Here is a 23094-nt window from a genome sequence, read left to right as displayed (position 1 = left end):
TTCAGAAGAGTATGTAAAACCATGCTCTAAATTATTTGTTTAGCTTCTGTATAGTTTATTTTAAAATATTGGTTCAATCATTCTGAACTAATTTCTTAACTATCATTTAAAATATTATGTAAAAATAATTTTTCTAAATAATATTAAAGATAGTATCTGGACTGGGATGACACAGTAGAAAATTTCATTTAAGATTTTGATATGCAAAGTAGGTAGAACAGATAAACTACATCTTTTATAGAATGGTTTCTCAATAAGGGCCATTCTTGTTTAAGTGAGCCACATTGCTCATTTAAACAAAAACTTACCTACATTTATCTTTTCGTAATCATCTTATGCTCTTCATCAGTGTTAATGAGCTGGTAAGGAAATGAGCCTTGAACTGCTAATCTCAGGAACTGCTTAACTTAGTTTCATATTTCCCATAAAAACTACCTTGATATTCTACTGTGAAACTGTACTTATGTCCCAAATCCTTTTATTTCCCTACTAAACGAAGGATTCTTTTATCTGCATGCTTTTATAAAGTATTCTTTTATAAATCTATACTATAATGATATTAAGATATATGTAATATATATTTAAAATCCCACAGAATCTAATGATTGCCTATCAAAGAGAAAAATAACAAAAGTTTCAGTAGTTGAAAGGAACTCAAACTAAATAATCCCAAACAGACAAAAACTTTTGAAATATTATATACAAGTATATTTGTAAAAATGTCAGTGTTTTCCCTTGAACTGTTTCTTGAGTTGTTTCACATATTGAGGATTATTATTGTTCTGTGACAGCTAAAATGAAGTGTAGGAGCAAAAAAAATTATAGACTGTCAAGAAAGATAGATGATCACTCATGTGATAGAGAAACAGACTCTGAGAGGACACAATTCCTGAGTTGGCAGAGGTAAAGATTAAGGAAAAATTTTACAAGAATTAGAGAGACAAAAATTATAATATCTTAGCAATTACTTTAAAATTCCCTGATAAAAATAATAAGAAACTAAAATTATACAAAAAAATGGTGATATAATTTTTAGAGTTATTTCCAAAACTTAAATGGAAGAAGTCTAAGAATTGAGCAAGGCAAATGCATTTCATGTAACTAAAAACAAAACAAACAAAAAAACCCCCAATATTTCCCATAGGGAAGTGATGATGTGATTGGGGCAGAGAAGAAAAAAAATATGAAGAATAAATAATGTGGGAAACATTAGTATCTCTTACCAGTGGTCCCCAAACTTTTTGATAGCTGGTTCCTAAGTTTCATGGAAGACAATTTTTCCATGAGCCAGTGGTGGGGGGCAGGGGCGAAGAGAAGGGCAGCAGGGTTGTGGAGCTCAGGCAGTGATACCTGACCTGGTTCCTAACAGGCCACAGACTGGTACCAGGCTGCAGCCTGGGGGTTGGGGACGGCAGTAGACTTACACAACTATCTCCATGGAGGGTTTTATCAAAAGATCCTAAAATTGTGTTCATTATAACAAGAAATATTACATTAATGTGGCTCTTGATAAGAATTATACCTACATCTCCAAATAAAATTTTCTCCTTTCACTTAGTGTAATGCAAATCAGATTATAGCTATCATTTTATGATAAATAATAATAATGAGCAACAAATAAAAAAATGACAGTAAATGATGATAACCTCAAACATTTTTGTTTGCTGTGTTAAAAATGCCAAAGGTCTCAGGGAGTAGCCAACACTAAATGTTGGTGGAACATCTGGGCACTGTGGTAGATGTGCAGACATTTACTTGCTCACAAGAAGCCTGTTACCTACTGAGAGTAATAGTCTTACAAACATGAAACCATGAGAAAATAAGAGTGTATATTGTTAAAGTGTTAAATTGAACTGTAAAAACTGTACAAACTATTATACAAACTGTACAAACAGTAAATAAATAATTACTAATAGTACTAATTGTCTGGCTCAGGTAAATGTAACCAGGAAATAATGATGAGCAGTCAAAGAAAAGAAAGCAGAAACTGGAATATGGTGTTAAATGATGTGCAGCAGGGGTCCTCAAACTTTGTAAACAGGGGGCCAGTTCACTGTCCCTCAAACCATTGGAGGGCCATTGGAGAGTGCGAGGCACGTTCCACATATGCGCACTGTGGGCCTGGGAGGAGTGGACTGCTAAGCAGACAGGCAGCAGCGGCAAAAACACCCGGCCAGCCGTATAAACATCCTCTGCGGGCCACATGTGGCTCGCAGGCCATAGTTTGAGGCCGCCTGATGTGCAAAATATGAATAAGAGGAAAGCAGAACAGTCTAAAAGCTAGGAATCACACAAGCAAAAGGCAAAGAGTGGAAATGCACATAGATTTTTGGAATTGGCTGGGTCACAAAATGGACAACTCTGGCTGTCAGGGTTAGGCAACCCCAAGCACTAGGTCTGACAATGTTGAACAATTCAGTTAGGAGCCTGGAATAGTATACTGAGAAGTTTCAATTTCATTTAGTGGGCAATAGGCAACTAGGAACCGGGATAGCACAGTAAAAAATTTCATTCACTATTTTGGTATGCATCATGTATAGCACAACATAGACGCCTATTGAGTACACATTCAAATGTTTATCACATGATGCCGAAAGCACAAGCAACAAAACAAAAACTAGATAAATTGGACTGCAACAAAATTTCAAAAATTTTGTGCTGCAAATGATACAATCAAGAAAGTGAAAATACAAACCATAGAATGTGGGAAAGTATTTGCAAATCATATATCTAATAAAAGACTTGTATCCAGAATATTTAAAGAAGTTCATAACTTGGCAAGAAAAAAAAGACAAATAGCCTAATAAAACATGGGCTTGAAGAGATTTGAAGAGACATTTCTCCAAAGAAGATATATACATGATCAACAATACACAAAAAGATGTTCAAACATTTATCCAAAGAAGATATATACATGATCAACAATACACAAAAAGATGTTCAAAATCAGTCATTACGGAAGTACAAATCAAAACTGCAATGAGATACCACTTTACATCCACTGGGATGGCTTTAATAAAAAAGACACTAACAAGTGTTGGTGAGGATGTAAGAAACTGGAACCCTTATACACTGTTGATGGGAATGTAAAATGATTCAGCATTCTGGAAGACAGTTTGACAGTTTCTCAAAAAGGTACATGTAGAGTTACCATATGACACAGTAATTCCATCCCTAGGTAGATACCCAAGAAAAATGAAAATATACATATAGAGAAAAACTTATATAGATATGTCTATAATAACACTAGTCACAACAACCAAAATGTGGAGACAACCCAATATTCAGCAACTAACACTTGTCCCATAAAAGTTCTGTCTATGGCAGATTTGGTCTTTCACTCTCTTCTTTCCAAAGACTCAGCAAGTGCCTCCAGGATGAAAGCAGCCCCAGTTTCTACTCACTTAAACAGGTTTGCCCTGAAACAAGTGTTTATTAGTCACCTGCCACAAATCGCCTATTCTTTCAGCAAATGGGCAAATCTTACTCAGATTTCTAATTTAGTTACATTTTAAATATGTTTTCAGCAATCAATACATAAACTATGTTGATAATAAGTTATTTAATCCTATTTAGCTACATCTGATATAAAAATTCTATTAATAATAGTATTTAAAACTACCTCTAATTAAAACTTCTCTTCAAGGCTTCCCTTCACATGTCCATGGGCTAATTCAACACTTTGCTAGGTATTTAGTTGTGGCTTCTTACAGCAAACAAGGTATCAGTCTCTATTTCCATGGGTCATTTTCATCTAAAATCTTTTCTCTGCATGATCCAAATTTACCATTAAAAGAATCATAATCTGTACTATGTAATATGTGAAAAAGTGGAGAAATCAATTATGTATAATTACACATGGAATCTCATAGTATAATTTCAGAGTTTATTATTATTAATAGTAAATTTATTGACAAAAGGAATGCCAAATCTTATTCTTCAAACAGTAGATGTAGTGTCCTCAGGATGTTGGAGGAATTTTGTGATATAAAATGGTTAAAATTTAAAAGCATTTGATTTTCTGTTTTTAATTTTATTCAGCTAGCAAAAGTAGGACTCTTCCAATGCTTCCTAAATGTTAAATTCATTAAATATTTATTGAATACCTATGATATTGAAATATTGATCACCTACAGAATTAGATACTGTAGGTGCTAGAAATGTAGCAGTAAAAAATATCAAAGCCCTGACCTCCTAGTACTTACATTCCCCTGGGAAGAGACAGACCTTTGGTAATCTTGTTTGAATCTCTATCCATGAGATTATGACTTATATTTAATAGTAATAATAATAATGTTATTTTATCTTTTATTGATTCTGGGGAAAAATATGTGACCAAGATCATTATGTATTATACTTCCCTTCTTTTTGAGTGGGTTTGATTCCGCATAAATGTGTTTTTATCAGATCAGACAACATTGGTTTTATGACAACGATGCAATATTGAAGTCTCAGGACTTACATCAAAATATTACAAAATTGTTGATGATAATGGAAGAAAATTATGCACAGTAGATGTCCTATAGTTCTATATAAAAGTTTGGGGATTTTTTTAATATGATTTTTACATTGTTTTTCTTTGTAAAAAGCTGCTAACTAACCAATAGCCATATTAAGGCAGTATGGAGTTTTTCCTTTTGTCTGAGTGGAATGGCAAATCAATAGTGTGTGCTTGCCATGTATGTATGTTCACAAAGGGCAGTGAACTGTGTTTGAATACCCACTTATGTCAATTTTAGTACAATATGCTAGTTGTGTTAGTTTCTAGGCAGCAGTTTGAAATCTCCAACAGGAAATAAATTGACTTATCTTCATAACCAGCACACTTGATCTTTGGAACTGTTTTATCCCAGTTAAATAATTTGAAAATTTGTTTTGCAAATTTAATAAAAAATTTGCTAAAAAATTTATATAGTATGTTTCTAAAATCTCAGGTGTAAACTCTATGGTGTTCTTATGATTATTTGATCATCTTGCTTAACTATCTTGCTGTTAACATCTAAAGAAGAAATAAAAATGAAAAATGTGAAGGGAAATCAGAATTAGAAGGACATTTATTCTGCCAATTACATAGATTTACTATAGCACTTATCAAATTGTCATCATTAGATTGTGATTTTTTTTTCCTGAGGGAAGTGACTATGCTTTGCTTTATTTGTGAACTCAGCAAGATGTATGACTTATAGTTGGTAGTCAATTAATGGCTGTTGATTTATCCATATGTTTTTGGTGTAGGCTAATATATAATTAAGTTTAATAATTTAGACTGAAAAAAGTAGATTCTTAGTCACTTGACTCACAGACCAAAAATTGTATATTAATAGATTCATAAATAGCAAGTAACACTCACGTATGCTTCTCACATCTGCTGAATTCTTGAGCAAATATATGACGTGCATTCCAATTGCCTAGAATACTGGACACACTCTATGTACATAACAGTATATGGGCTTGATCTCATAGTTAGAAATGGCTTGAATAGCAAGTGATTTGGAAATATTTAAGCCTTATAAATATGAACCATATTCTTTTACTTTCCTGTTTTAAAATTCATTTTCTTAGACATGATATTCTGCCTATTTTGCCTCCTCTTCACACCCAGATAGCACTTGTACAATGTGAAAATTACCCTGACAGAACGCCAGAGAACTTTCTAGATATGAGACATTTGGGAACTGGTGCTCTATCACAGGGCCACATGAGAGACAAAGCTATTGAATAGAAAAGATGTGAAGTTAAACTAAAGGTTGTCATCCCCTATTCCCTGTATTCACTCCTTCCTTTCTCTCCCACCTTTTGGATTATGCTTATTGTTCCAAAAGATAAGGCAGTAATGTGTCACTTAAAAAAAATATCATCTACATGCTCCCTGTGCACTCATACCGTGTCAAATGTTTCTCAGGATGAAATTTTTTCCCCTTTATTTGGCATATTAAGATGCCTTTTGGGAAAATTTATAGAGAATTATATTCATATGGCATCATGGTTAATAGCACAGGCATAGGGGCTAAATCTAAATCAAATTCTGACTCCGTCTCTTAGTAGCTCTGGCAGAAATGACTGATTTGCTCCTCTGGCATCTATTTGTAATCCCCTTCTTCCAGTTAGGGGTGGCCATGTGACACAATTCTTGCCAATGATGACTAAGCAAAAGCCTACTGGGTGGGACCCCTGGGGAAACTAGGATATTTAGCTAGTATGACCTTTTTGTCTTTTTTCTCTTCACTCTTTCACTATTCTTCCTACATGGAGTCTTGTCATGCCTGAAGATGCAGCAGCTATCATGGAATCATGAGTCAGTAAGCCCACTGTGCACAATAGAGCAGAAAGAGAAAGAGCCTTCCTGTCCTCGTTGTTCACATTGCTTAGCAGTTAAAACAGACCTGAATTGTCCACTTCCAGCCCTTTACCCCTATTTTTTAAAAAATAGAATAACAACCATTATTTGTTTAAGCCACTGAAGTTGGATATTCTCTAACAGTTGAACATATTTCCAACTCTGTGTCCTCAGTTTCTTCAACTATGGCTTGAAAATATTAATTCTATCCACTTCATATGGTTGGTGTAGGGATGCAATGATAAAACAGAAGTGAGAGGCTTAACAAAGTACATGGCTCAGAGTAAAAACTTAATAAGGGTTAGCTAATGTCATATTCTAACTTGAACATTTTCTTCATTATATTTAATGTTAGAAATTTAGGTTTTAATATAGATCATATGCTACTCAGTACAGCTATGACATGAGAACTATGTCTTGTCTTACATAGTTGTTTTTAAAAACAGCGTTGCTGAGGTATAATTGACTACAGTAAACTGCACATAATTAAAGGGATCAGTTTGTTGAGTTTGGACATATGTATTACCTGTGAATATGGCACAGAAGTAGAACAGATTAACAGATTAGAATGTGATTAATTCTTCCTGGAGGGAGAGGGGCCAGAGAAAGCTTCAGGCCATCATCACAATCAAGATAATGAATATACCTGTCAACTGTGATGACTTCTTCCTTCTCCTTTGTAATCCCTCGTTTTCATCATTCCCCATAACCCCCTCCTGCCACACCACACTATATAAAGCATATAGCGATATGCTTTATATCACTATAGATAAGCTTTCTTTTTCTAAAATTTTATATAAATGGAACTATATAATATGTACTCTATCTTTGGGGGTGTGGGGTATGAGCCCAGCTTCTTTCACTCAACATGATTGTTTTGAGGTGTTCATCTTTGTTCATCTATGTACTCTTTTTCTTTCGCTCAGCATAGTATCTGTGAGCTTTAACCATGTTGCATTGATTTGTCCTTTGAATTGAAGGGTTTAATCCATTTAATATAATTGTTGAAATGTTTGGGGCTAAGGGTACTCTCTTGCTACTTGTTTTCATTTTGTCTTTTCTGTTTTTTTTCCTGTTACCTTTTTCCTGCCTTCTTTTGGGCTGATTGAATTTTTTAATGTGTTCCATTTTATTTTGTCTATTGACCTTTCAGCTATACCTTTTATTATATTTTTTTGGTGGTTGCTCTAGGGCTTACAATATGTATCTTTAACATAGAATGTATTTAAAGGCAATATCCTACCATTTTGTATTTACTACTTCGTTTCACATATTCCACTTCTCATTTCACAATTATAACAATATTAATCAGTATAATTCCATTTACACATGCCCCCAAATTCACATTTTTGTTTAAAGCCCTTCAAATGATTGTCCATTTTTTTCTGGTATTAAATTTAAACTTCTAATGTAGATTATGAAATCTATTATATTTTGGGCTTTGTCCACATTTGTAACCCCATCTACTGTTACTTCAACCCTAGGAAAACAGGTATGCATTTTCTTACAATTCTTCAAATACATCTTGCTGTTTCAAATTTCTATATCTTATATATTGTTCCTTCTTTCTGGACTACTCATCCCCTTTTGCCATCTGATACTTGATTCAATTAATTTTAAGATTTTTTTCCTGAGTAATTGTTTATCTGTGAAACTTTTTTAAATTGTTCTCCATCCAGGCAGAATTAATCATTCTCTACTCAGTTCTATTTCTGTGCTTTATATATGCTTGTATCAGATGCTTTTTTCACAATTCAGATTTTATTGGTCTAACTTCTTATTCCAGCTGTGACTGCAGCGACCATTTCTATGAAGGTGCTGTCCAGTTTCTTGTGGGTACACTCTGACAGTGCCCTGCTTCAGGCCGGTGCAATTTACCTCTTGCTCCTCCTCCAGGTATTCTTTACTGATGGTGAAGCAGCATGGGACATCCCTGGGATTTTGCCCAGCACTCATGCATGTGCAACCCAGAAATAACGGAGAGCTAATGCTCTAGGGGACCACCTTTGACCATTAGGGGGCAATAGTAATGGATAAATGCTCCTGGCTTTCTTCCCCTGAGAAATTATCAGGGAAAGGGTGTCCCATCAGGCTGAACATACAGCCATCTGTTTGGGTGGCCAGTCAACTCTGTATGAATCTTTTTTTTGACCTTCCCTTCTTCCCTGATGTGTTCCCCACTTCCCTAGCTCTTGCTCCCTAAATTACACTTCTTTATCTTAAGCTTTATATTCTGGAAAACCTAGGCTAGGACAATACATCCGTTATTGCCTGTGTGATGCTATATTATAATTATTTAAATGATTCTAGTTTCTCCCAGACTAGTGATTTTTCAAACATCTACCAGTAATACCTTATATTAAACCCCATAATATAAAACTAGTAAAAGTAAAATTATTCTGATTGCAATGGCTGTGGGGCAGAGACTTTGAAAAAAACCCAACAACACACAATGACTAAGACATGAGCTTCATGAAAGTAAGAAAATATGTCTTATTAATCTTTGACTCCTTAGAACCTAGCATAGTGGCTGGTTCCCAATAGGTAGTCAATACTTATTAAATTGAACTAATTGAACTAAGAAAAACTAAAGCCCAGAAAATACAAATAATTTCATTTAGGTGGCAGTGATTGTAGATAAAAGAGGAAACAAGAAATAAGAAATACAGTAGACTTTTTCTTTAAAGTGTGAAGTTTATTAGAAAATACAATAACACTTTTTCTGTGAACTCAATTTCTTCCATTCTTGACTCATTACGTTAATTTTTTAAACTGTTGTCCAGATTTCTGCTAAATGCCAATTGTGATAGATTAAATGGAATTTTAAAAATCCCCCATGTTCTTTAAACTGTTCATTACACAAAGTTTAAAGAGATAGAAAAGTTATAATTTGTAATTATTTTATAGTCACAAATGTGGAATAGGTGAGATCAAAAGCTAACTTCTAGAAAGTAAATATGCCACTACAAAATCAAACGCCTGCAAATGGAATTTTCTCTTTTGTACTGTGATTATAATCAATATTGAAGGGTGTCATCTTTTCTTAAAAGCAACAGAAACTCAAAGGGATAGATTTGTCAAGTTAGGTACTATGTGCAAGGCTTTCTGAGCATTCAGAGGTGGGAAGAAAAGTTCAAATGAAAAAAAAGCCAGGAAATTTATGCTTTAAAAAAATTCAACAAGGTATGTTTTTTGTATGAATAAAGTATTTTTATTGATCAATTGATTAATACATCCATTCACTTATCCTTTATAATGATGTGAAAGTTGGCATATAGAAAGCCTACATGAAAGACTGTTCTCAACTTTTAGTCAATGAATTTTTTGTCATATTTCTTTAACCTAGAACTTTACGCTTTTATGTACAGCAAGTTAGTGACTGATTTCCATTTTCTTTATTGTAAAAATTGGGCTTACTTATTAGATTTGTGAGAAATATAGAGTCCTACAATACATATATCCAATCATTCAACATAAATGGCAACAGCACCAACTTGGTGCTAAGTGCTAATGATTCAGTAGTGAATGTAGTATACAGATATTATAGATGGAAGGGACACTGAGGGACACTGTAGGATGAACTGAGTTGACAGAGCTTGTGAGTAAATTATTTCTCAGAATATATAAGGTCATTGTCAGATATCGTTCTTATTTGCACTAATACTGTCTGTAAGCATTACTGAGTGAAGAACTATTAAGTTTTTAAATATGAAATGTCCAATTTCCTTAAGTACCTAAGTTTGACAGTTGATATCTCTGACATTTCACTTTGACGCTTCTTGTTTTATTTTTATTATGAAGGTACATCCTCCTTCTTTCAAGCACCCGGTTTGGCTTGTGATTAACTTTCCAGGTTTTTTTACAGTAACTTTTGTGAAACCACAGATTAGTTAAAAATTCGTGTTATTTTCAAATATGAGTTCCATTGTGGAACCAATGCAGCACAGACAGCTCTAAATATCAGTGAAGTGTTTGGGAAGGATGTGGCTAATGAGCGCACAGTACGTTGATGTTCTGAGAAGTTCTGTTCTGGTGATTTTAATCTTGAAAATGAGCCTTGGGTGACCAGAGACCAAGGTGGATAATGATGAGCTGAAAGCTGTAGTGGAAGTGAATCCATCTTAACCTATGCATGAATTAGCAACAAGGTTTGATGTCACTATTCCAAAAATATTGGACCATATGAAACAAATTGGCAGGGTAAAGAAGTTGGATAGATAGGTACCATATAAATTAAACAAGTGTCAGCAGAGAAATCGTCTCAAAGCTTACCTTTCTTTGCTGTCACTACGTAAACGCAAACCATTTCTACACCATATTGTGATGTGTGATGAAAAATGGATTCTTTTTGTCAATCGCAAGTGTTTGGCACAATGGTTGGATAAAGATGAAGTGAGGAAACACAGTCTAAAACTGCATATTCATCAAAAAAGCTAATGGTGTCTATTTGGTGGTCCAGCGCTGGTATTATCCACTACAGCTTCATGAAACCTGGTCAGTGAATTACAGTGGATGTCTACTGCAACCAACTGGATGAAATGGTGAAGATGCTTGTGATTAAGCAGCTGACATTGGTCAATAAAAACAGGCCAATCTTGCAAGATATGTTGTACAAACAGTGCTGCTCGAACTACAGAGGCTGACTTGGAAACTCTCTGTGGTCCACCGTATTCACCAGACCTTGCACCAACTGATGACCACTTCTTCACAGCTTTGGGCCACTTCTTGCAAGGAAAAATATTCAGTTCTCACCAAGCCATAGGAAACACCCTTCATGATTTCATTGCCACTCGATGTCTAGGCTTTGTCACTGCTGGCATAAACAAGCTACTGTTAATATGGCAAAACTGTGTTGATAATTTAGGTGCATACTTTGATTAATTGTAGTGCTTCTTGTTTGGTAAATAACAAACTAAACTTTTGATTTGAAATCTGACATTTCATATTTAATAACCTAATATGAAAATAGCCAATTGCAAAAGGTAGTCACAAAAATGAGAACACTAAACAGAATTTCTACTCTTTGGAGGAGGAAGGATTAGGGGTAGACTGAGATGAAATGCAAAAAAAAGTTAGTTTCATTTCAGTTCATATGAAATCTTTCATATTGGATTATTTTCCCTGTTGAGTTGCATATGGTTTAAAAATAAAAAAATAAACTAATATTTACTGAAGGTATAACATGTGCCAGACACTTTTATATATATATATATATATATATATATATATATATATATATATATATATATAAATTCACTTGATATTCATGACAACTCTTTGAAATATTTTGTTATGAAATTTGAATGGCTGTTTCTAGCCTAGTGTCACAGTGTATGTGTAATTCCTTAGTAGATTGACATTGCCCAGGGTCTGATACACAACTTTCAGGTTCAAAACTGGGTTATTTTGTGGTCACCCAGAGGTTAACAGGCCCAGGCAAATTGATTCCTTCTAGCCAAACATACGAGAGTCTGATTATAAACCAGAACATCAATTTACAAGTCTCTATGAGGAAATTAACTGCCAAATAGACTAGAATACTCCTGTCAGCTTGTCAGCACATTTTATTCCCTGTGGGAAAGAAGGCTTGGGGAAATAAAATTAAGGACAGGAGAATGCCATGAAAGTAGACAATTAGAAGAAAGTTAGTTGGGTGCTGTTAATAAAGAAAATTATCATGCAGTTATTAGAGGTCAATACACCTTCTCTACCGTTGGAATATACTTGCCTGGCTAAGGGAACCAAATGTTATTTTCAGCCAGTCAGGTCCCTCTCTGTCAAAATATTGATATCTCAGATTGTGGCCAGTTGTGGGCTCATTGTCTGTTGTGGGCTCATTGACTGCAGTAACACAGAGCAAATTGGGAGGTCCTGAGATTTTATTCAAAACCAGCCCTCTGGTGTGGGCCAAGCATCTGCAGGTGCTACAAGGAGGGACAGAGAAGCAGCTTGTGGAATAAGTAGTAATCAGGGCAAAAATTATAACAACAGTAATAATCTCTAACAGTGATTGAGGATCTGCTATTTGTTAGGAAGTGTGCTAAGAATTTTACATCAATTACCTAATTTCATTCTCACAACAACCATCAGAGATAGTTACTGTTAATAGTCCTACTTTGTAGATGAGGAAAGTGAAGTTTAGGAAAATTAAAGGAATATGATAGAAAGTGGAAGTTTCTCATAGTGTGGTCCAGACTGGGTCATGGACATCTCAAGGGTTAACATGTTCAAAGTTGAGTCCTTCATTTCTTATTAAAAGATGTTCTTTCAGTTGAAGCCTCTGAGTAATTCTAGATCCTACCTTTCCCTCTCCCGTGTTCAGTTCCTGACAACAGAAAATCCTGTAAATGTACCTCCAAGATACACAGTGGAATATTTCCTTTCCTCCATCTTTGCTGTTGCTGCTCTGGTCCATATATGGCCTGCTCTGTGTAGCAGTTAGATCTTCTCTCCTGCAAACCAATCTATTGTCCAAAGAATGTTTTTATTATTTAGGTAAAATTTGCATAACATAAAATTCATCATTTTAACGATTTACAAAGTATACAATTAAGTGGCTTTTGGTATGTTCACAATGTTTTGCAACAATTGCCAGTATCTAATTTCAGGACATTTTCATCACCCCCAAAAGAAACCCTTATCCATTAAGCAATTATTCTCCATCTCCCCTTTTCTATCTCCTGGAAACCACTGATCTATTTTCTTTCTCTATGAATTTGCCTATTTTGGACATTTCATATAAATGGAATCATACATTTGTGGCCTTTTTTGTCTAGCTTCTTTGACTTAGCATCATTTTTTCAAGGTTCCTCCACGATTTAGCATGTACCAGTACTTCATTTCTTTTAGTGGGCAAATAATATTTCATTATTTGGATATTTAACTTTTTGTTTATCCATTCCTCAATTGATGGACATTTGTGTTCTTTCTACTCATTGGCTATTATACATAATACTGCTGTGAACATTTGTGTGCATGTTTTTGTTTGAACACTTGTTTTCAACTCACCAGAGTAATCTTTTAAAAACGAAAATCATGTTTCCCCACTTAAAAGCCTTCAATGACTTCTTATTACAATTATAAAGTAATCCAAATTCCTTCCCATCGCCTACAAGGATTTGCATGGTCTGCCTCTGCTTTCTCATCCTTCCTCTTCCCTCAATATATTCCAGTCAAATTGGCCTGTGTTTAGTTTCTCTAACTCCCCAAACCTTTTTAGGGTGTTGACACCTGCTGTTTTCTGGTCTGAAATACTTTTTCCAGTGTTTCACTGGCTACTTTATTATCTTTCTAATCTCCAGCCATAATGTTATTTTTCCAAAGACATTTTCCCTGACTGAACTCTCTTATTCCTTATTTTTTTCGTAACACTTTTTTTTTCCTTATAAGTACATTATTTTTTTCTTTGTGAACTCATTTATGGTCTATTGCCCTCACAAGACTGTAAGTTCCTTTAGGTCAGGAATTAAAGTATGCCTTTTTTCTTCACTACTATCTGCACCTGGCTTAACACACTACTTGGCATAGAAGAGTTATTCCATAAATGTTTGTTGAATAAATGAGTAAAGTCTACAGCCGTACCACCCCGAATAAGCCTCATCTTGTCTGAGTAAACAAACAAATGAGGACGATCACAGGTGTTGGAAGTGAGGTGGAGTAATCCAGTGTATAGCGACAGAGGTTTACTAAGAATGAATAGTGTGGTGGTGGAGAATTTTTAGTTTTATCAATATTTGAAGATCTAGGCAGGTGAGTGGTCAAGTGATGGAGGTCAATTATTGGTCTGGGATTTGTGGTTAAGTTTTCCCTCTGTGGGAAGAAGAAGCAGAGCTTGGCAAGAACAATGTATAGTCCTAGTCTTCATATTTTACTAGGCAGTTAACCAAGGCTGGCACTCAAGCACAACAAACAAGGCAATTGTTCAGGGTCTATTTACCCAAACTGTATTCAAGAAAGGAATTTGGTCAAGGAGTCAAAGCAAAACCTCTGTATATAAAATTAGAGCTTAGGTGAGAAAAACAGCATGATTAAATTGATATCGATTTGAGAGAAGTTGGCTGGATTTCCTTTGATCTCTACCTGTCTAAAATGAGGATTGTCTCTAGATACCTGGCTGGGACTGAGATTTTAGCCATGGCTTTTGGGAGAGGAAAGGTATAAAAGATAGAGAACTAGGCAGGGCTTGACAAATCCTAAATTGTGTTATGGAAATACTAATGGATTACACTCTTCAGATCACCAACCTTCTGTTTGTGTGTTGTTTTTTTACAGCCATTGTTAATATAGTGTTTGTGTTTTTAATTAATATTTCATCCTTATTTGCTCAGACATGAATTCATGTCATGTCCCCTGGCCTCGATTTCTTCTTCTAGAAAATGAGAGCACTGGGATGGATATGGCCACAGAGGTACTTTCCAGCTCTGAAAATCCATGATTCTCCATGCCACATTTCCAAGTTTTGAATTATTTTTCACTGTACACAATTGATGTTGCCTGTTTCTTGATGATCTTTTTGGTAAATAATCTTCATAGACCTATGAAGTGTTATTTGTCGTCTTTGAGTCTTTGTTAGTCCCTTTTAGATAGAGTGGCACTTCTTGATTTTGGAAAACTCCATACTTGGGACCAATAACTCTTAATCTGCTGACTAGAGATAGAGCTTCAGAAATAAAGAATTTGGATAATATTTAGTAGCAAAATTGCCTAAATTATTATTTATTATAGTAGTTGCTTAATAGTAAACACATTTTAAAAGAATCATTGAATTTAAATCCATTCTCTGAGGATTTCATTTTGATTCTTGCCTGAATACAAAATTGAATTAGTGGAATAGAAGGAAACTAGTCCCTCAATTAAAGGGACTAGTTCCTTTAATCAATTCTTTCTTATTCTCTACTGTGTGATGATACACAATAAAAATGAGAATTGGTCTGCATAAAATTTGAGATATATTAACAAGATTCCTAGGTGAGAGTTATACATTCTCCAGCACCGATTAGGTAGCACTGGAACAAGACAGAGCTAGTCTTGAATTATAATTAGAAGTTTGAAGCAAGACTTAGAAGTTTTAAAAAAAGTTTTATGAAACAGAAAATAGTTTAGTTAAACAATATGAATTTTCAACTCTGGGCTTTGTAGCATGTAACATTAGAAATGAAAAATTAAAGGTAATATGATTAAATTAAAAATTAATTTAAAGATACCTTTTTTAAAAGTCTTGAATTTGGATACACTTATCATAAATAAAAATAAAAATCAATGAGAAGAACTTTCAGAGAAAAGAACGGTTAGGTCAACTATGCAATAATAGAAGGAATAGTGGAGGTAGAAAAATATTTTGTAACCATTATGGAAATGATTGGTTCAGAAGAAGAATCAATGGATGCCAGAAGTTTGAAGAGAAACAGATTATTTACATAATGTCAGAATATGTCCCCAGAGATTAATTATTCATTAAAAGATAAAAATTTAAAAATGATAACTTTAGAGTGGAGAAACCAACACCAACTTACTAAGTGATCAAAGTTAATATCACCAATGATGGGATATGATTGAGATATGATTTCTGATGTGATACATTGAGAAAGGAACAACATCATTTATGCAGTATTCCTGCTGAAATGCATAATGTGAATCTAATTAAGTGGAAATATCAGACAGACCCAAAGGGATATTCTTCAAAATGATTACCCTTGTACTTCCAAAAAATTTCAATGTTATGAAAAAGAAAATGTGAAGAATTGTTCCAGATGAAGGAGGCTAAAAAACATGCCCACTATATGTAACAAGTGGTCTTGGATCTGGATTGGAAGAAAAAAAAATCTGTAAAGGACATTATTGGGACAATTGGGAAAAATGAATATAGACTGTATATTAGATAAGAGTAGTGTATAAATGTTAAATTCCTGGATTTGGTAAAGTGCTGTGGTTATATATGAGAAGATCTTTGTTCTTAGGAAATGAACACTGAAGTAGGGATAAAGGGATATAATTCTTCAAGTAAGTCTTAAGTGATTCAGGAAAAATATTTTGTGGTATGTATGAGAAAGAGAGAAATCAAATATGGCAAAATGATAACAATCGATGAATATGGTTAAAAGGCATACAACAGTTTTTTGTTCCATTTTTCTGTCTTAGTCCATTTTATGCTGCTATAACAGAATACTATAAACTGGGTTATTTACAATAAACAGAATGTATTAACTCATGGCTCTGGAGGTTTGGAAGTCCAAAAATGAGGGGCTGCATCTGGCAAGGGCCTTCTTGCTGCATTGGAACATGGTGGAAGGCATCATATGGTGGAAGGGCAGGGAGGGAAAGAGGAGGGAGAGAAAAATAGGGCCAAATTTGTTGTTTATAAGAAACCCACTTCTGAGATAGCTGCATTAATCCATTCATGAGGGCAGAGCCCCCGGGATCTAATCACCTCTTAAAGGTCCCACTTTTTAATACTGTTACAATGGCAATTAAGTTTCAACATGAGTTTGGGAGGGGACAAACATTTAAGCCATAGCATCTTCCAATTCTTCTCTAAGTTTGAAATTATTTCAATATAAAAAATTCAAGAAAAAAAGTGATTATTAGTCACTGCCTGAGGAAAGGTGTTATCTTTGGCTTGAGTCACTTGTCATGGAATAGAAAGCATATGACAGTGTCAAAATGAAGTTGTGGCTCTCCTATGAGACAGAACTGATGGCAGAGTTGGAAGCTGAACTTGCAGTATTATTTATCAGCATAATTTAGAAGATAAGGTTGAGTTTCTTATAACTCTCCTGGAAGATTGTTACCTTATATGGATAATACATTTTATAAATATTAATAAATTCTCATTAATAATAAACTCTCAATACATTTTATAAATATTAATAAACTCTCTAAATATATATAATATATATTTATATATATTATTTATATGTTATATATAATATATATTATATATTTTATATATATATATATATATATATATAAACATTGCCAAGCACTGGAGCTACAGTGATGACTAAATCTCTCATTCTCAAGTTAATGACAGTTCTGAGGGGTGACAGCTGTTAAAACAATATGTCAGGATAATGCAATCGTAAAAGTAAACATAAGAAACAAGTTAGCAGAGAATACCACAATTAAGACAATATTGAGGGGAATATGGTGGAGGGATGCAATGAGGCACAGGAGATTTCCAGTTGGTGGGGGAGGAGGGGTGGAGTAAGAGAGTATTCCAGGCAAAGGGAGCAGAAGCAGGTGACATAAGAGAGCTTGGGGTGCTTTGGGAATTTTAAGCAATTTGGTATTACAGAAATGAAATATAGCTTTCTGATTTTCCATTTGTAGAAACAAAAAAGCAATTAGTTTTTAGTTTAGTTATGAATATTTATAATACCTCTAAATAGTGTACAATAATTAACACTAGGGAATATGCAGTGCAAACTGATGCTTTGATAAACTGTTTTTATTGTGTATGACATGGCATCTCATTATAAGAGGGGATTCCTCCTTCGACCTTTGTACCTATTGCAGTTTTTGTTGAATTTGGATAATATATGGACTTTTTTAAAGGAAAGAAATTCCCTTAGGTCCAAGGAGTCACATCTTCAGATGCTTAGAGGTTGGTGGATCTCAGTTTGAGAAACACTGAATTAAAAAATGAAAGTCCTTTTTTATGAAAATGTCATTCAATTAGGAGATATTTTGTTTTCAGTTGGCAAAATTGTTTCTGTTGGCAAAACAATGAAAAGTCAAAAACTTAATATTCTTAATATGTAAACATCATGCAAATTTATAAGTAATATTAATATATTCATATGCCAATTAGTACATGGGCAAAGGGTCTGAATAAACAATTTACAGAAGCTGAAATAAAAATGACCAATAGGCATTCAAAATGTTCACTTTCAATAATATAATCAAAAAAAGAAATTTAAAAAATGTTCAGCCTATAAAATTAGTAGATATTTAAAAAATTATTATGAAAATCTGTGTGGGTTTTATTTTTTGTGTGTGAGACAAGGTCTCACTTTGACTCTCAGGCTAGAGTACAGTGGCATCATCATAGCTCACTGCAACCTTAAGCTTCTAGGCTCAAGTGATCCTCCTACCTCAGCCTTCCAAGTAACTGTGACCACAGGTGTGCACCACCATGCCCAGCTAATTTATCTATTTTTTGTAGCATTGGGGTCTCGCTCTTGCTCAGGATGGTCTCAAACTCCTGGGTTCAAGCAATCCTCTTGCCTCTGCCTCCCAAAGTGGTAGGGTTACAGGTATGAGCCACCACGCCCAGCCTGAGAGCTTCTAATAATAGAAAACATTGCAAACAATCTCAATATCCAACAATGTGAAAATATTTAAGTAAAATACGCATTGATGTGGAATGACATTACTTGGACATTAAATTAATATCTCTGAAGAATTCAAAATAATATAAATGCTTATACTATCATATTAAATGTAAAAAGCAGCAATCAAAAAGTATAATTTTAACCTTGTCAAAGTATTCAAAGAAGAGCTAGACAATTATATTATGGTTGTGGAAGATGTTAACATTTTAACAGAGCTGGGTGAAGAGTGTATGTGAACTCTCTGTACTATTTTTGCAATTTTCCTGTGAGTCTAAAATTATTTCAAAATAAAAAGTTAAACAACATACATAGAAAAAGTACTGAAAGGAAAACTACCAAAAATTTAGCAGTGGTTTCTATGCTTTTCTGTAACTTAAATTTTTACAGACTTATGTGTTGTATAGTCATTAAAAAGAAAAACACTCCCCCTAAAATTAAAACAGAGAATAAATGTTGAACTCAAAACAAAAATGTCATATATCACAATTTTGTAATCAGTGTGGCAGCAAAGCATAAACACCTAAATGTAAGTGTTAAACAAAGGGTGAATGTGGGTGGAAGATAAGATAGAAACATCAACTGGTTAGGATGCATTTTACAGGTGGAATGTGAGGTGTGAAAGTAGATAAGGAATAAAAATAAGGACTGGCACAGATTCAAAAAGCTGTGGCACTGAGAATTTTATTTTAGGAATAAAAAGGAGAAAGGCTTCTTCTCAAAAGAGTAGATACCTGCAGTATTTTATGTCTAATTTTCTGGGTTTTTAAGCAGGGTAAATCAAAGTAAGTTATGAGAGTATTCCCAAAAGGTTGATTTTTGATGAATTAAAACGATTTGCTTTAGATAACCATCTTCATACTTGTTTTTTATCACAGACTCCTTTCTAAGCAACTCTGCTGTGATTGAGGCCTTCTTTCTGAAGACACCCTCTTATCTTAATGAATGATGAAGGTAATCACCTACTCGAATTAAGTCCCTCTTGCTCTGGACTTTTGTGTCAAATATTCTTCTTTGTTCAATATTAACTAAGAGAAAATAGAAAAATGAAAATACATTATAGTGTTATTAGGGGCTGCACCTGAAAAACTACAGTATATTCCAGGTTGTGGTTCTCAATCTTTCCCTATCTCAAGGTCCCTGAGATGCATGGCATCGTCCCTGCTGTCCCTGGGGATTCCCCGTGGCAGTGCTTCTTGGGAATGCGACAAGCAGGGGCTGTGAGTTGGTAAAGCCCCATCCCCAGGCACACTTAGGTCAGCTTGGAAACTGCTCCCTTTCTCCTGCATCGCCCTTGTCCCCAAGAGTTATTGCTAGAACCAGAATCTTTTTGTTCTAACATTTTATCACAGAGGATTATTGTTTTAGCCCCCTTCCCCATATCTGGACAAAGCCAGAGCTTGTTCCTTAGAGAAGCAACATAGTGTCAGAAGTTGTTCCCTGGAGAAGGAATGTGAGGCTCCACCTCAGACTTTGCTGCTGATTCAAACTATTTCTGTCTCCTTAACTTGATTTTAAGCCCCTTATTGGCACAGACCAGGTCTTATCCATCTTTTTACCCTATGCAGATTTAGCCTTTGACTTTTGAAAGGGTGGTTATTTAGTAAATGTTTATTGAAAATGAATACCATTTCCTTAAGGGCAAATTTTATTCCTTCATGAAGGAAAATCTATCCCTTGCTATGAAAAAAAAAAAAAGTAAAATGTGGCATAAGTACAAATTAAAGTAGAAAGTACAGAATGTGTAGCTTTAAGTTAAGCAGCAGCTTTGATCTTTGACTGAGTATATTAAAAAAGATTAAACGAATTATTAAAAATAGGATCTAAAGGTTCTGTCTAACAAGACTGTAAAAGAAGGCCCAAGAAATGTTTCAATCTATGCACGCTCTCAAAGGCTGCAAATACTTTGTACTGTGTGGGCAATCACTGATGGGGCGTCTGTCTGATCCTGTGAATATGTTTACAGGGGATAGTATGTCCAGGGCCTCTGCCCTTTGAGTGTGTATTGCTCCTTGTCTCCCAAGTATGAAAACTGGGGAATGACTGACTTAAAAGACATTTTCTGTTATGCATGTGTACAGTGTTAATATACTCATGCCTAGGGCAGATTATATTAGAATTTTAAGCCTATTTGCTCTTCTGTACAAGAGAATAACAATAATTATCTCACAGACTTAATGATTAAATTGTTACAGTGCCTGAGATATAGTATTATATTTATATACTAAATAAATGGTGATTTTCATTATTGTTCATAGATAGAAATTGAGAAGCATGTTACAAATGGTTAAGTGAATTTCAAATAGAATTATTAGGGCAGTATTATATTACTTCAACTGCATTGTAGTTTAGGTTTGGCTTATGTTAGCGGAAAGCAAAGTGTTGCTATTATGTCTAACAATACTTTAAGGGAAAACAATTTCTCAAAACTATGTACCTGGCATGCTCCTGGTGTTTGGTAACTATGATACACTCAAAGTTGAGTGTTACCCTTTTACATGTTGCTCATCTAATATTTATCTTTTTTTCTGAATGTTGACCGTTAGATAACCTAGAAGAGATATCACAACTTTCACCATCAGAAATAAACCATTTCTTTCACAGTAGCATCCACTTTTAAAAAATTTCCACTAATTAATGATTCTGTTGGCCTCTGTTTAATATTGAATAGCTTGCATTCCTTTCACTTTAAGTTAATGAATGACTTTCTCCATTTATGAGTCAGAATCCTTGGACTTGAATCATTACTCAGCTCACTCCATGAGGACATTTACTTTTTATTTTTTAATTCATACTGGGGTTTTTGTGCACATGCAATGAAATGAAAATACTAAGTTGGTTAGAAATCTGCCACAAAAATCTTAGAAAATAATAGATCTTGGCAAAAACTTATTCAATCATAGGACAACACTTGGATACTTGTTAGAGTGGAATGGAAAATCTGGCACCACTATCAGTAGAAAACATTCATTGGATATAAAATTACCTGTGAAGGTGTGCTAGGCGTTATAAGAGAAATTCATCAAGAACAGTGACCAAAAATTACTTATACAGAATTGACAGATGAGCAGAATAAAAGCACTGGGCTATATCCATGGGCACTGTGGTCTTCATTATATAGAGAAAAGGTACAAAGGAAAGTTTGTGAAAAGGGTTAATTATATGACTAAAGTAGAGATAAAATTTAAGACTTTCATGTCTTCTTGTTAGATTGATGGATAATAATAACAATGTGACTATATTCTCTTGAATTTGTCAGGAGATAGAGCATTTTGGTTTTGGTGACCACTGGGACAGGGCAACAGGACCTCAGGACAGAATCAGGGAGAGTGACAACTGTTACTCTTTGGAGTGGATTCTTCAAGGCAGACCCAGACCCTGGGTGAGGCTGGTGCCTTAGAGCCTGGTGCCCTAGTATCATATCTGCCTCATTTCAGAATGTGCCACTGGCTTCTCTGACTGGGGTAGGGGTCATGGAGGGAAACACTAATATTTTTATGTAGATAGTTCCAGGGCGACGTAGGGTTTCAGGGACAACAAAGAGAAATGCCAAAGCTGAAGATAACCAAGATGAGACTTGGACAAACTATTTAGCACTAAAAATTGCCTCAAAGAGGAATAATAAATTTCTTGTGAGCCTAATGTGAATTTTATGTTTCCAAATTCATGCTTTAACAACAAATCCAATAGATATTTAAACAAGATTTTCACGCTAACAGTTTACCCAGTCTTTCTACTTTAGCTTAAATGAGAGTGCCTCAATTCACTCTTTATACACTTCTTCAATTGAAAGAAAGTCTTTATAGAATGTCTCAAAGTACACTGAGGATTTATCTGTATTAATTATTAATAGTAACATCTTAATTTCACTAAGTGCCAATAAATGCTATAACTTATGTTCACTTTTTTCTGTCATGAAATTGCCTAAAAGACAATTTTCATTGTGAAATTTAAGTATTATGTCATAAACATTTCAAGAAATAAGAATCCATCTATATTTATTTCAGCACTTACCTCCACATCTACATCTATATTTATATCCACACCTTCATCTACATTGTGTCTGTATTTATCTATACTGTCCAATGGTCATACCTTCGAGCATACTAATATTACAGAATATAGAAGTTGACTTATTTAGATGGAATTAATAAAGTAAAAAATCATATAAAAATTAAACATACACAAGTAAGAAAAGACTAATAAATGAAGGTAAAGACAATAACACTTTTTCTCCTACCTCAAGGCAAGTATAGCTGATCAAGACCCATCTGTTCATTCTTGGATTTTCTATTCTGCTTCTGTGGTTGGCCTCAATCCTGCAGCAGTGTTGACGTCAACCTGGGAATATTACAGAGAAGATTATCATAGCCCCTTGAAAAGATGCCTCACCAATTTGTAACGTTGCCATATTTTTGCAAAGTTAAT

The 23094-nt window shown here is 34.4% G+C and overlaps 2 protein-coding genes across 4 annotated transcripts in view; one reads left to right on the top strand and one right to left on the bottom strand.

Moving 5' to 3' along the window:
• SLC44A5 (solute carrier family 44 member 5) overlaps positions 1-23094 on the top strand; it is a 322073-nt gene that overhangs the window by 45895 nt on the left and 253084 nt on the right. Inside the window, exon 2 of one of the 3 annotated variants that reach the window (XM_012787716.3) lies at positions 19545-19620. The exons of 1 other annotated variant lie outside the window; for it this stretch is intronic. In XM_012787716.3, coding sequence (XP_012643170.2) covers positions 19608-19620 — 13 coding nt within the window. In that variant the 5' untranslated portion in view covers positions 19545-19607. Of the gene's footprint in view, positions 1-17319; positions 19621-23094 lie in introns of those variants that run through there. One more of the 3 variants, XM_075999403.1, reaches the window with a different exon arrangement.
• Positions 1-23094, bottom strand: part of ACADM (acyl-CoA dehydrogenase medium chain) — a 277105-nt gene that overhangs the window by 109050 nt on the left and 144961 nt on the right. The gene's annotated exons all lie outside the window — the stretch shown is intronic.

Source organism: Microcebus murinus, chromosome 2 (genome assembly GCF_040939455.1).
Source record: "Microcebus murinus isolate Inina chromosome 2, M.murinus_Inina_mat1.0, whole genome shotgun sequence".
Classification (NCBI taxonomy): Eukaryota; Metazoa; Chordata; class Mammalia; order Primates; family Cheirogaleidae; genus Microcebus; species Microcebus murinus.
The sequence above is the reverse complement of the archived record's forward strand: the minus strand, read 5'-3'. Positions and strand labels throughout refer to the sequence as shown.